At 36.2% G+C, this 15,760-nt stretch overlaps 1 protein-coding gene across 1 annotated transcript in view; it reads right to left on the bottom strand.

Moving 5' to 3' along the window:
- The window catches only part of Nmdmc (NAD-dependent methylenetetrahydrofolate dehydrogenase), a 140,493-nt gene that overhangs the window by 94,000 nt on the left and 30,733 nt on the right, over positions 1-15,760 (bottom strand). The window contains exon 3 of the mRNA XM_090403339.1: positions 12,884-13,159. Coding sequence (XP_090259465.1) covers positions 12,884-13,159 — 276 coding nt within the window. The remainder of the gene's footprint in view (positions 1-12,883; positions 13,160-15,760) is intronic.

Raw genomic sequence — 15,760 nt, 5'->3', positions numbered from 1 at the left:
ATCTGGGCTGTCAATTCCTTCAACAATCGGACAAAGCGGTGTGCCTGATTTGTGTATTTTTGGCAGGCCATAAATTCTGGGCGCACGGGCATACTGAGGTATTAATTATTTTGTTGTTTCTTCAGGGCATGTGTGGACAGATTTGATTAATTCAGTTGTTTTCTTTTTGTTACGTTTTGTGGGGTTGTAGTTTAGCATTTGGTAGGTGTTGTGGTCCGATATTAAATGGTTCATTTTTTCAATGTATGTTGTACAGTCTAAAAGGACAGTGGCATTGCTTTTATCTGCTTTCGTGATTATAATGTCTTGGTTATTTTTTAAGGATTTAAGGGCTAGATTTTCGGTTTTGTTTAAGTTGGTGCTTAGTTTTTTGTTTGAATTTAGTATACACGATGCTTCCATTCGTATTTTATCAGCCAAAATGGTGGGGAGGGATCTTAAACCTCTCTCGATATGATACACGATATCAAGTTTGTTTACTGACCTCAGAGCAATGGCGTAGTTCAAACCTTTCTTTAGCAGCAAGAGTTCACCTTGGGTGAGATTGTGGTTTGATTGGTTGATAACCAAGCAGTGATCCGATGGTGGTTGGTTGTGCCTAACATTGTTTGTGGGCGATTGGCTGCTCCTTATGATGTCGGTTTGTGATTGGCTGTTCCTTTCGTAATGGCATCTTGATGGTTGTGTGCTTTTCTGTTGTTGTAGGGCTTGAAATTTCATTACTAATTTTTCTTTGTTTTTCAGTAATAAGTGCTTGGCCAAGTCGTCGGTGATCCAGTCTAGAATCTCCCAAATTTCTGAAATAACGTAGTCGGAAAACTCAAATTTAAGTTGTAGAACTTTGGCTTGGGTGGATGCTAAATTTTAACGTGCCTCGTGGATTTGTTCTCGTAACAAGGCAGGCTTTTTCCGTATTTATGCCCGGTTGGAAAAAGCCTTGTTACGAGAACAAATGAACAAATCTTCTTGGACTGAATTATACCTCTGACCAATCCTTCTGCAAATAAATAATATCCATAACCTCCTTAACCTCCAAAAAAACTTAATGTCTATTTCCATTCAAACAGAAGAAAACTTTAACCACTTGCCCAACCACAGTTGTGTACATGTTTTGTAGTCTCTCATGTGTGGGGTTGTTAAGATTAATTAAAATATGAACCAGAATGAAAAATGCCTGATAAATTTCTTCATACATAAGACAAGGTTTGACCAATAGCTTCTTTCCTATGCAAGTGTCACATAATTAAACCACCAAGTCATGGGATATATGAGGGTAATTTCAAAAGTTCTGCATGCACAAATTTCCACCTTTGTGTCATTGGAAAGCTAGATTCAGTATAAAAACATATGTTTATTTTCTGTTTCTGGTGTTCTTGTTCTTGTTCTGCCAAATATAACTTCAATCAAAAAAGAAGAATTACACAGGTTGGAAACCTTGCATTGCATGACAATGCAAGGTTACGTTTTACACAAAGCATCCAATCTTAAGGAAAAGTATAAATGGCAAGAAATAATCTAATGAAAACATTTTTGCCATTTGCTCCAATGGCATAACACCCCAAAATGAATTAGAGTACATTTTAAATTGTTTCAATAGAAATGGAGACAATCAATCCTACAAAATAAAAAAAGGATTATTAACCACTACCTTCTAATAGAATGCACTATAAACATACAGACCACTAAACAAACAAACAAAAAAAGTATTGTGCCTTCATTAGCAATAACATATTGACAATTGCCTTTTTGTAGGAAATACCTAGCTCAAATTTAGCCTAAGAGAAATCTTCATGAAGACTTTTTTTTTTCAAATTAAGGCAAGTTATCTGGTTTCATACAGAAGGGGCAGGACTTTTGTTCCAAGAAACCAGTGTTTTTTTATACCACAAACAAGCAAATTAGCCAGAAGAATGCACGTAATCACTGGCTTCATGCCCTTAGCTGTTTTTTCTGAAATGTAACTAAACTAAAACAGTAGCCAGTTTTTTTTTAAATGAGCAAACTTAAGGGGGGGGGGAAACCCTTAAATACAAAAACATTAAAATCAGTATTCAAACTAGTCTCCTTTATCCAATCTTCTAAAGATAAAATCCAGCTATTATTAGTATAGTAAGAGTAAAGGATCTTTTGCCAATATACAGCCTGGTTGGCCGAGTGGTTAGCGTATCCACTCTCCAGCCAAAAGGGTGCAGGTTCGAATCCTGCCGTGGGCATGGATGTTTGTGATTGTCTGTGGAAATACTAGTGGTGGTGGTCGGCGGTAGATGGTGTTGGTGTAGTTGTGGTCAGTTGGTGGATTCAACTGGTAGAGACAGAGTTGTAGAGCAGGTGCCCTCCCTCGATGAGTCTTTGGACTCTCTAGAGGTGTCAAATAATAATAATAATAACAATAAATTTATTAATTATGAGCAATTCTGCAGATAGAAAAAACAAAAAAAGAAAAAAAAAACATAACTCCATAACTTACAATTGGAAAAAACACCAGTAAGTTACGTGTTCAACATCCTTCATGCAGTAAGTCACAGAAACCCAAAACCCTAAAAGGATGTTGGTTCCAAAGTGAAAGACTATTCTGGTAATCAGCATATGCCCTACCTACTTATAATAAATTTGACCATAAGAAACTGTCAAACATTAGGGAGATTCTTATCTTCTGCCAAAAACAACACAAAATTAGTTACTCTTTACTTCATTCATAAGGCACACTCAGAACATCAGGAACCAGCTTGTATATTTTGCCTCTTACTCATTTTTGCATATGTACCTTTGTAATCACACATTGTGACTGGTCCAACTATGAGAATACCTTGGCAGCTAAAGAAGAAATATTGGTAATATTTGTTTCTTTTATCTTTTCTGTTGTATTGCGCTTCAGAGCAATTTATATTACTTTGAAGTTGATGTGAAGTCAATAGAGGCTACTGACTTCACATCAACTGTCTCCCATAATGCAAAATACACATCCTTCTGGATGTGTATACTGCTGTGCATTATGAGAAGGGTAACAGACCACTTTGGACATTTATTGCAATCTCATCAGTAGGTGCTGGACCCAGAGGGATACCAATGTTGAATTAATGCAGAAATCCATATTTTCCATATACAAGTAGAAAAAAAGTGACATATGATTATTAACCACCTTACTGGCCATTATGAATCAAATACGCATTTTCATGTGCTTCGTATCCATCATATATTTCAATGTAATATCAATGGTAATACAATTTTAATGCACTTTGCATCCATGAAAACTTGGACGTATATATACAGGGTGTTCGGGATAAATTTGACATATTTATAATTAATTATATTTTTCCGTAAGTTACATGTATTAACACACACTTCTCTTCATTTAAAAGTTTGGACCCTTCTTCATTCATATACAAGATGTCAGAAAGGATGGATAGCTGGAACCCACCTGAATCATGGAAGAGAATAACTTGTATCATGATGATTCGTGCCCGCCATCAAAATAAGGATATTACGACTGCTGCCCAATGCTCCCTGAATACAGTAAAAACAATCAGGCATGAACTAGAGACTTGCAATGGTGACTACGAGGATGTAGCAAGAAGAAAGATCCCTAGCAGACGATCTGATTGCGTTCGTACAGCAGAATTCCTCGCAAATCTGCAGGAACAGGTGTTGAAGAACCCTGGCATTGGAATTCGGACTTTGTTCATGGAGTTGCTAACTGTAGTCAAGCCCTGGATAACAAGGGTAGCCAATGGTAGGCCGTATGTATGGCAGCAGGATTCGGCCCCTTGCCACACCTCTGGGAAAAGTCAAAAATGGTTGTCTGAAAATTTCTACGACTTCACCAGTCCAAATGTTTGGCCTCCAAACTCCCCAGACCTTAACCCCATGGATTATTTTGTATGGGGCGCAGTTGAAAAAGACACCAATCGCACTTCCAGTAATACAAAAGCCCAGTTAATGGATAAAATTAAAACAGTTTTTGCGGCCCTTCCCAGGGAGACTGTAGCATCAGCTTGTTCGAGGTTCCGAAGCAGAATTGAAGCTGTGATCGATGCTAATGGTGGTTATTTTGAGTAAATCTTGTTGATAGTATTGTAATTAACTCTGCCTGTAATGTTTTTTTGTCAATTCATTAAATTTAATAGATACAAAGAAGATTTTCTTTTTCCTTACGAAACTGTCAAATTTATCCCGAACACCCTGTACGTCCTGGCCGGTAACGTGGTTAAAATACTCAGGATCAGAGATGTAGAAAGTTTTTTCACTTACAAAGTAAATTATACTCGTGTTTATAGAAAATATTGGCTTCTGTATTAATTCAACCCTTGAATCCCTTTGTGTTGAGGCCGCAGTGATGAGACTTCAATAAAGGTTGAAACTAGTCTGGGTGGTGACACTTCCCATAATACATAGCCGTATACATGTCTGAAAGGAAGTATGCTTTGCATCACGAAGTCCTGAGACAACTGTTATACTCTTATAATTCCTTGGAAAGTGTAATTACTTTGTGGCCTAGTGAAAAAAAAATATCTACATCAAAGAAATATAGTTTCATGTTCCCAGGGCAACAGCAGGTTTTATTTGTGCACAGGAATCAATACATATTTCCACTGATGACAAAAAGAAGCCATCAATAAATTTTGTTCTTTGTGCTAATCAGTTGTCCAAATTAATTATTTGGATAATATGATTAGTGAGTATCGGCATTTAAAGATATCATTTTAGCATAAAGATAGAATTGTCTTTTGGCATGCACTTCAGCATTCAAAGTGCTAGTTATATTATATATATATATATATATATATATATATATATATATATATGTGTGTGTGTGTGTATGGAGATTGATTTACTCGGTTGTTATACATATTTTTAAAAAGAATTGAATGACTTAAACCGAGAGAAAAGGAAAAAAAAAGGTTTATTATTATCACACAACTAGTTTCAGCTCTTGACAGCCTTCGTCAGGTGCACGTTATAAAAGAAATGACCATTAAACATGGAAGAAACAACTGTAAACATCACGGAAAGTAAATGTATATATTAACGTTAAAACGTTGCAGTCAACGTATTCAAAGCTGTTCCCTCATTGGTTACACTGTTAGACATATGCGTGCGTATAGCATCTCGTGAGCGCCAGTATTTGATCAGAGCAGAATGACAGTCTGAAAGGTTGTAGCTTAGGTTTGTTTTTAGATGTACAGGGTTGAGGATGACTTCCCTAGATTCTATAATCTTTCTCTCCAATTCGGCAAGGCAACGGAAAATGTTGTTAGATTTGTCCCAAAGGATTGTATGGCTATGGTTTTCTATATCAGAATTGGCCGAAAATAGAACATGGTTAGATAAAGCACTGTCACGTGTTCTCTTGTAATCAATGTCTCTCTTGTGCTCCTCAATGCATAACTCAATTGACTTATCTGTTTGGCCAAAGTAAGGAATGTCACAATCACACCAGATCTGATAAACACCGGGATATTTAAGATTATGATGACTAGGTTTTGGAGGGCTTACTTACTAGAGAATGGATTTTTGGAAGTGGAGTAAATAAAGGTCTTATGTTGTATTTTTTGAGAACCTTGGCAAATTTTGGAGAAACAGAGCTTATGTATGGTACAGAGATATTGCCTTTTACATTGTTTCATTATGGTGACTATGAGGATTAAATAGGAATTTTTTAGTAATTTTTTGAGAATATCCATTTAGTCTGAAAGTAGATCTAAGAAAATTGATTTCTTTACGAAGTTCAATTGGGTCATCAAGAAGAGAGCGAGCTCTATGTCCCAAAGTAGAAATTCTTCCAAATTTCTGAGGAGAATAATGATGGGATTGACTATGGAGATATGTATTGGTGTGGGTAGGTTTCCTGTAGATCAAGATTTTTAGTTTTTCCTGAAGAACGGATCAGTTTGTTGTCTAAAAAAGGCAGGGAACCATTAACTTCAAACTCAGCCGTAAATTTGATATTTGGGTGTTGACCATTGAGATGTTCAAGGAAATCCATGAGAGAATCATGGCCATGGCTCCAAATAAGGAAAATGTCGTCAACATATCGTTTCCAAATTCTTGGTTTTAAGGGATATGAAGAGATAGCTTTAACTTCCAAATTTTCCAAATGTTGGCAAGTACAGGAGATAAAGGATTACCCATAGCAAGACCATCATTTTGTTTATAGATGGGATCCTGAAATTTAAAGTATTCAGACTTGATGCAATGAGTAAGTAAGGCTAAGATTTTTTTGGATAATTTATCCTTAAGTAGTATTAGAACTTCGTCTGTAGGAAAATTCGTTGCCATGACAAATTGGAGAGAAAGATTATAGAATCTAGGAAAATCATCCTCAACCCTGCACATCTAAACAACCTAAGCTACAACCTTTCAGACTGTCATTCTGCTCTGATCAAATACTGGCGCTCACGAGATGCTATACGCACGCACGTCTAACAACGTAGCCAATGAGGGAACAGCTTTGAATACGTTGACTGCAACGTTTTAACGTTAAATATATACATTTACTTTCCGTGATGTTTACAGTTGTTTCTTCATTGTTTAATGGTTATTTCTTTTATAATGTGCACCTGACGAAGGCTGTCAAAAGCTGAAACTAGCTGCACGATAATAATAAACCCTTTTTCCCTTTTCTCTCGGTTTAAGTCATTCAATCCTTAAAAAAAAAAAAAAAAAAAAAAAAAAAAAAAAAAAAATATATATATATATATATATATATATATTTAATCATCCGCAAAATATCATTATCACCAATATTATATTTTTGCATTTATTCTCGTTAAAGACTCCCCTAATTGTTTGCAGACTTTGCATGATTCCTAAAATTAAACACAATCTACTAATGCTTCATTGCCCTCTTCACAAGGATAATGAAGCATTAGTGCTTCATGAAGAAAGATGGCACATTTCAACACATAAACATTGCTTCACATTCGCGTTAATACCCCGGATGTGCTTTCAAAATGCATACACCTTTGAAAAGATGTAAAGAGGGTGCAGCGGATCAAATTCTTAGCGTTCTAGTATTTATAAACTGCTTGGAAGGCGAGCTCACCCAGCACCTATAATTGATTATTGTGTCAACCAATCCAATTGAATGTTGTAAATGTTGTCATGAGTTGAGCATTTTCTGTATCTGATGTCTGTAGTACAAACAGCTGTTACATGTTTTCTGGAACTGAAAATTTGAAAGTGGATGTTAGGAGAAAAAACCTAAATGTTTCTCTTGATTGTGCAGTATAGCATCTGTTGAGGTTGCAAAGTTATTTAGATACACAATAATCTTTGTGTATGTTAGTCTACAGTTCACATCTGTGAACTGTAGACTAACATACTCAACTTTTATTCGCTTTAAAACTTTCTTACATGTTATTCTTTTCAATATGAAATTCAATTTTATCCTGCTCTAGACTAAACAGTGATCACTTCCAATTTCAAACCCTCTGTACACTCTGGTATCTTGCACCAGGAAGAAAACATCACTATCAACAATAACACAGTCAATGAGACTTTTCTTATTCCTTGCCTCTTTTATCCATGTGAATTTGTTCACATTTTTATGTTGGAACATGGTGTTAGTAATAACCAGTCCATGTCCTGAGCAGAATCCAACAGGTATTTGCCATTATTATTAGCTTTGCTCTTTTCTCCAAATTTTCCCAAAATATTTTTGTATGTATGACAATCATTTCCTTCAGTTTCTCATCAAGTGGATCAGCAAGTTGTACATGGAGGGACTATCACAAAAGAGGAACGTCACTTAGTGGTGTGTTGAAAGGGTCAGTTTTGGAACCATTGTTATTTAATTTGTATATTAATGATACTGAGATAGGTTTAACTGGTGATATACAACTGTTTGCAGATGATGCAAAACTGGGGAGAGTGATGAGAAATCAAGCATATGTAGTCACCTTACAGGAGGACTTGAATAGATTGTATGAGTAGGCAACAGTATGGAACTATCAATACAATATTGCCAAGTGTAGGTTTTGAAATTTAATAGACAACAATGAGATACAAAGTGTACATTTGGCAGAGAAATTTTGGAAGAAGGTGAGGAGAGAAGAGACATTGGAGTGGTGGTGGACAAGAATCTGAAATTCAGATGTCACACTGCACAAGGTGTGAAGACATCAGATTATGGCAATGATGTAGAGCAGCACTTTCCAAACTATGGGCCGAGGCCCCCTTGGGTGCCATTAGTTTTTGTTGAGGTGGGGGGGGGGTGAAATAATGAAAACAAATTTAAAATGTTTTAAGACTAAGTGTACCATGTCAAATGTGCATGTAACATGCTAAAAATGTAATATTTCAATTTGATTTTTGCAATATTCGCTGTGAATTTAGGGAAATCTTGTGTATTGAATATAAATACAATAAATATTATAATAATATATATCTGTCCTCCACATAGCCTTTAAAGGAATGCGGAGAACAGACCAGGGCTTCTGACCTAATGTCCAATCCTAACCTTCTCGCGGTGCACCCTGTTGGGTATCTAACTTGGATACTGAACAAACGAGGATGGGCCAGTAATTTAGGATTTAGCCAACCAAATTGTATTCTTATTGGTTAAACCAAAATAAAAAATGATGGTACAACATGACAAAATTTCATGCTGGCTGGGGGTGGCCCAGTTAAACAAGGCCCCCGTTGTTTTCGCCAGGGAACCAGGACGAACAGCGAAAAGTCAGATACTGAAACAAATCTGAAAACAAACCCCAACTCAACATCACCAGAGTTAAAGATCGGTACTATCAACGTAAGAAGCCTGAATGGCAAAGAAATGGAGCTAGCTGAAGAATTAGATAAGTACCAGATCGATAATAGTGGTGACTGAAACAAAAAAGACCAAAACTGGTGAGATCTTTCTGAGCAATAAATACAAAATGTTATATTCAGGCAATGACAATCAAGGAAAAGAAGGAGTAGCCATAGTATTCAACACAAAATACAAGGCTAATCTTCTTGAATGGCAGGCAGTCTCAAGTAGAGTAATGTGGGCAAATATGAGAATGGGGAATTGGACAATGAGACTTATTTGTGCCTATGGTTCTACTAAGGTAGAAGTGGAGGAATTTTTTGATGCTTTAGAAATTGTTTTCCTTTTCCTTTTTCATTGTGTCACTTGCTTTTTTTTTTTTTTTTTAGAAAAAGCAATTGACACAATGAAAAAGGAAAAGTTGGTCAATGTTGGGGATCTAAATAGCAGAGTAGGAAATGATTGCGAGTAATACAAAAATATTTTGGGAAAATTTGGAGAAAAGAGCAAAGCTAATCATAATGGCAAATATCTGTTGTATTTCTGCTCAGGACATGGACTGGTTATTACTCCATGTTCCAACATAAAAATGTGCACAAATTCACATGAAGAGAACAGGCTAGGAATAAGAAAAGTCTCATGGACTATGTCCTCTTTCAAATCCTTCTGTACACCCTGGTGCAGGACACCAGAGTGTACAGAGGATTTGAAATTGGAAGTGATCACTATTTAGTCTTGAGCAGGATAAAATTGAATTTCATATTGAAAAGAATAACATGTAAGAAAGTTTTAAAGCGAATAAAAGTTGAGCAGCCCTCAGATGTGAACTGTAGACTAAAATACACAAAGATTATTGAAGAAAAAATGAAAGCGTTTGAGAACATGAATCAAACCTTGGAGATTCAGTGGCAAACTCTGAAGAAAACATTGATTGATTCTGCCAGAGAGGCATGTGGTAAGGTTGTCTGCAAGGATAAAAAAATCAGAACTCCCTGGCGGACACAGGAAGTTAAAGAGGCAGTGAAGGAAAACAAGAAAGCATATCAAAAGTTCCTGTCAAATAAGTCAGCTTGTGCTCTTAGAGAATATAGAGACAAATGCAAGAATGCTAAACACTGTGTAAAACTAGCTAAACAAAAGTCATGGGAGGACTTTGGCAAGAATATAGAAAATAAATATCAAGAAGGTGGCAAAATATTCTGGAGGTTGTTGAAGAAGCTCAGAAATGGAGGAAAGAGTGCTGTAAATGGAATTAGAGATGATAAAGGTGACATGAAAACAGGAGAAAAAGATATCCTTGAAGTATGGAGTAATTATTTCGAAAAATTGATTAATGAAACAAGCAGTGATGACAGCACAGTTGTGAAAAACACTGACCAGGTATGTAGTCAGGAATACATATCCATACTTGAAGAAGAAAAAGCATCAAAGCCTGAAATGTAAAGGCAGCAGGAGTAGATGATATTCGACCAGAAATGCTCAAGTATGGAGGTATAAAAGTCTTACAGTGGCTGCACTGCATAGTTCAGAAGGCCTGGACAGAGGGATGAATTCCCGATAATTGGAGTAGAGCTCTCATAGTACCCATATATAAAAAGGGAAATAAAACTGAATATGAGAATTACAGAGGTATTTCTCTACTGAGTGTTCCTGGCAAGATCTATGCAAGTATACTTGAGAAACGGTTGAGAAGAATTTTGGAAGAAAAGCTTGGTGAAGAACAAGCTGGATTCAGGTCAAATAGAGGCTGTCAGAATCAGATCTTCACTTTACGACAAATAGTTGAGAAAGCAAGGGAATATAACAAAGATCTGTATTTAAGTTTTGTCGATTTGGAAAAGGCATATGACAAGGTGCCAAGAGAGAAGCTATTCAATACCTTGCAGTTATATGGTGTCAATGGGGCATTATATCAAGCAATACTTAGTCTTTATTTGAGTTGCAAGTCAGCAGTTAGAATTGAAGGAAGTACAGGAAGATGGTTTAATGTTAAATCTGGTGTGAGACAAGGATGTACATTATCCCTGTTATTCATTATCTATATGGATCACATTATGAAGGAAAGTGGTATTAAACATGATATCAAAATTGGAGATGTTAATGTCAGCTCTTTGCTTTATGCGGATGATGTTATACTTCCAAATAAATCCGCTACAAGTCTGCAAGATTCTCTGACTAAATTGAATAGCTGTTGTAATAGATATGGTATGAAGGTCAGCAATACAAAGACAAAGACAATGAAAATAGGCAGAATCATTGAAAAATGTCAACTGTGTTGTGAATGGAGAACCTGTGGAACAAGTAAAACATTTCAGCTACTTAGGCACGATTTTTACTAAAGATGGTAAATTAAATATAGAAATAGACAACAGAATCAGCAAAGCTGGTATGGTAGGAAGTCAACTGAATAAATTCATATGGAATAAGAGAGAAATTAGTCAGAACACTAAATTAGCTGTATACAAGACAGTGTTCAAACCAGTTTTAACTTATGGATCTGAGAGCTGGATCAGAAGTAAAACACTTGACCAAAGACTAGAGACCGCAGATATGAGAGTCCTGAGAAAGATTATAGGTGTGAACAGATGGCATCAATGGCAATAGCATATTATAAACGAGGATATTAGGAAAGAACTTGACATTGTTAGCATCCAGGAATGTGTTAGCAGAGCTAATCTCAGGTGGTATGGTCACTTAAACAGAATAGGCGAGGAAAGATTAGCAAAACAAGTGTTCTCTGCCAGGTTGGCAGCAAAACGACCCAGAGGAAGACCAAGATATAGGTGGATTGATACGGTACAAAGTGCCTTCGATGATAGAAATATAAGATCTGATAATGTTGGAGTCTTGACAAGTAACAGACTGATTTGGAGGAAAATTGTAGATAGGAAGTTAGTAATGATGTAATTTTTTTCATGTAGTACTATCATATCCTGTACACCCCCTTGAGGGCACATGACAGGAATTTGATGATGATGATATATATCTGTATTACGAATTTTTTTTTCGATGGGGCCGTGAAATATTTAAATTTTTCCAAAGGGGCCTTTATATCCATAAGTTTGGGAAGCACTCATGTAGAGGATCTTATCTTGTAGAAATAAAGAGGTTCTGGTTTCACTGTATAAGGCCTTGACCTTGATTGGGTCTCATATGGATTATTGTGCACATATTTGGTCCCCTGGTTTTCATGGTGATGACGATATTTTGGAAAGGGTCCAGAAAAGACTGACTAAGGTTGTAACTAGTTTGTGAATATAAGGACAGATTGAGAGAATGCACAGTTTGCAAAACCTTTTGAATAGGAGGAAGAGAGAGAACATGATTGAGACATTTAAGTTGGCTAAAGGGTTGTTACCAGGTTAATGTGGAACACATTTTTCGTAGAATGGGGAAGAAGGTAGAACAAGAGGAGACATACCTGGAAGTTATATAAGGAGGGTGTGAGCAGAGTCATAAGAAGTAGGTGCTTTGTATGGAGAGTAGTTGGTGAATGGAATGCTTTGTCTGACATTATGATGAATACAGAGATATTGAATGAGTTTAAAGCATGGTTTGATGGGCTTGTATGTAACAGTGTTTGCCTCCAGTGATGAGTCTTTAAGACTCCAAGGAGGTCTGGTGTTAATAACAACAATAATAAATATGATACTACAGATGCAGCTCTTGTACATTCTTTCTCCTCTCAAAGTTGAAGATTTCTCTAAAATGAGAAATTTGTAGAGATTTATTGCAACTATTTCAATTTAAAAAAATGGGACATCCATCCAAAAAAACTTTGCTGCTTGCCTAAAGAGGTGAAAATGCATAATGTAATTGCTTTGAAGGAGACAGCAAACATTACTGCCACAGTGTTTGAACTTCTGGATCATCTCTTCTATACTTTTAATAGAAGTACTTAATAGGAATTTATAATGTGTGGTTCTTAACTGTAAAAGTTCCACTACTCTTAAAGGCATACAAACAAGGAATAAGAGCATTCATATCCTGACAGAAATGACCTACATTTACATCATTAAATCCATCTACATATTTCTGAGGAGAAATAGCATTACCAACTCGCTGTTTGTATAAAAATACTTGAGTGTTTTTAATAGGACTACTTAATAAGAATTTATAAAATATGCTTCTTACCTGTACGCCGTAAAAGTTCCATTACTCCTAAAGGTGTACATGGAATAAGAGCATTCATATCCTGACAGAAACGACCTACATTTACGACATTAAATCCATCTACATCCTTCTGAGGAGAAATAGCATTGCAAATTTGACGTTCGTTAATGTGATTTGGTAAAGGAAGTTGAACAAGTATACCATCAACATTTGGATTGTCATTCAAGTTCTGTATTAGATTTAGTATATCTGCTTGGCTTGATGATCCTGGTTTCCGAATGGTTTCGCTGGTAATACCTAATAATCCAATACATTTTTTTTTTTAAATATTAACGATGACTTAATTTTCATGAGTTTTATTAATTTTTATATGAATACTTTATATGAATATTTATAATAATACTTTATATGAATACTTTATGGGGTGCTTAAGGGTCAAAGCTGTATAACTGAGAGGAGACCTCCACATAGCCTTTAAAGGAATGCGGAGAACCGACCAGGGCTTCTGACCTAATGTCCAATCCTCACCTTCTCGTAGTGCACCCTGTTGGGTATCTACTTGGATACTGAATGAACGAGGATGGGCTGGCAATTTGGGATTTAGCCAACCAAATTGTATTCTTATTGGTTAAACCAAAATAAAAAATGATGATATAACATGACAAAATTTCATTCCGGCTGGGGCGTCACCCGGTTAAACAAGGCCCCCGTTGTTTTCGCCAGGGAACCAGGGTGAACAGCGAAAAGTCAGCTAATGGAACAAAATCTGAAAACAAACCCCAACTCAACATCATCAGAGTTAAAGATCGGTACTATCAACATAAGAAGCCTGAATGGCAAAGAAATGGAGCTAGCTGAGGAATTAGATAAGTACCAGATCGACATAATTGGAGTGACTGAAACAAAAAAGACCAAAACTGGTGAGATCTTTCTGAGCAATAAATACAAAATGTTATATTCACGCAATGACAATCAAGGAAAAGAAGGAGTAGCCATAGTATTTAACACAAAATATGAGGCTAATCTTCTTGAATGGCAGTCAGTCTCAAGTAGAGTAATGTGGGCAAATATGAGAATGGGGAACTGGACAATGAGACTCATTTGTGCCTATGGTCCAACAGAAGGTTCTACTAAGGTAGAAGTGGAGGAATTTTTTGATGCTTTAGAAAAAGCAACTGACACAATGAAAAGGGAAAAGTTGGTCCCTGTTGAGGATCTAAATAGCAGAGTAGGAAATGATTGTGAGACATACAAAAATATTTTGGGAAAATTTGGAGAAAAGAGCAAAGCTAATAATAATGGCAAATATCTGTTGGATTTCTGCTCAGGACATGAACTGGTTATTACTAACACCATGTTCCAACATAAAAATGTGCACAAATTCACATGGAGAGAAGAGGCTAGGAATAAGAAAAGTCTCATTGACTATGTTATTGTTGATAGTGATGTTTTCTCCCTGGTGCAGGACACCACAGTGTACAGAGGATTTGAAATTGGAGGTAATCACTATTTAGTCTTGAGCTGGATAAAATTGAATTTCATATTGAAAAGAATAACATGTAAGAAAGTTTTAAAGCGAATAAAAGTTGAGCAGCTCTCAGATGTGAACTGTAGACTAAAATACACAAAGATTATTGAAGAAAAAATTAAAGAGTTTGAGAACAGGAATCAAACCTTGGAGATTCAGTGGCAAACTGAAGAAAACATTGATTGATTCTGCCAGAGAGGCATGTGGTGAGGTTGTCTGCAAGGATAAAAAAATCAGAACTCCCTGGTGGACACAGGAAGTTAAAGAGGCAGTGAAGGAAAACAAGAAAGCATATCAAAAGTTCCTGTCAAATAAGTCAGCTTGTGCTCTTAGAGAATATAGAGACAAATGCAAGAATTCTAAACACTGTGTAAAACTAGCTAAACAAAAGTCATGGGAGGACTTTGGTAAGAATATAGAAAATAAATATCAAGAAGGTGGCAAAATATTCTGGAGGTTGTTGAAGAAGCTTAGGAATGGAGGAAAGAGTGCTGTAAAAGGAGTTAGAGATGATAAAGGTGACATGAAAATGGGAGAAAAAGATATCCTTGAAGTATGGAGTAATTGCTTTGAAAAACTGCTAAATGAAACAAGCAGTGATGACAGCACAGTGGTAAAAAGCACTGACAGGCATGCAGTCAGGAATACATATCCATACTTGAAGTAGAAAAAGCAATCAAAGGCTTGAAATGTGGAAAGGCAGCAGGAGTAGATGATATTTGACCAGAAATGCTAAAGTATGGTGGTATAAAAGTCTTACAGTGGCTGCACTGCATAGTTCAGAAAGTCTGGACAGAGGGACGAATTCCCAATGATTGGAGTAGAGCTCTCATAGTACCCATATATAAAAAGGGAAATAAAACTGAATATGAGAATTACAGAGGTATTTCCCTACTGAGTGTTCCTGACGAGATCTATGCAAGTATACTTGAGAAACGGTTGAGAAGAATTGTGGAAGAAAAGCTTGGTGAAGAACAAGCTGGATTCAGGTCAAATAGAGGCTGTCAGGATCAGATCTTCACTTTGCGACAAATAGTCGAGAAAGCATGGAAATATAACAAAGATCTGTATTTAAGTTTTGTCGATTTGGAAAAGGCATATGACAAGGTGCCAAGAGAGAAGCTATTCAATACACTGCAGTTATATGGTGTCAATGGGGCATTATATCAAGCAATACTTAGTCTTTATTTGAGTTGTAAGTCAGCAGTTAGAATTGAAGGAAGTACAGGAAGATGGTTTAATGTTAAATCTGGTGTGAGACTAGGATGTACATTAACCCCTCTGTTATTCATTATCTATATGGATCACATTATGAAGGAAAGTGGTATTAAACATGATATCAAAATTGGAGATGTTAATGTCAGCTCTTT

This window comes from Typopeltis vanoorti, chromosome 14, assembly GCF_054136105.1.
Source record: "Typopeltis vanoorti isolate ZY-2024b chromosome 14, IOZ_Tvanoo_1.0, whole genome shotgun sequence".
In the NCBI taxonomy this organism is placed as follows: Eukaryota; Metazoa; Arthropoda; class Arachnida; order Uropygi; family Thelyphonidae; genus Typopeltis; species Typopeltis vanoorti.
The sequence above is the reverse complement of the archived record's forward strand: the minus strand, read 5'-3'. Positions and strand labels throughout refer to the sequence as shown.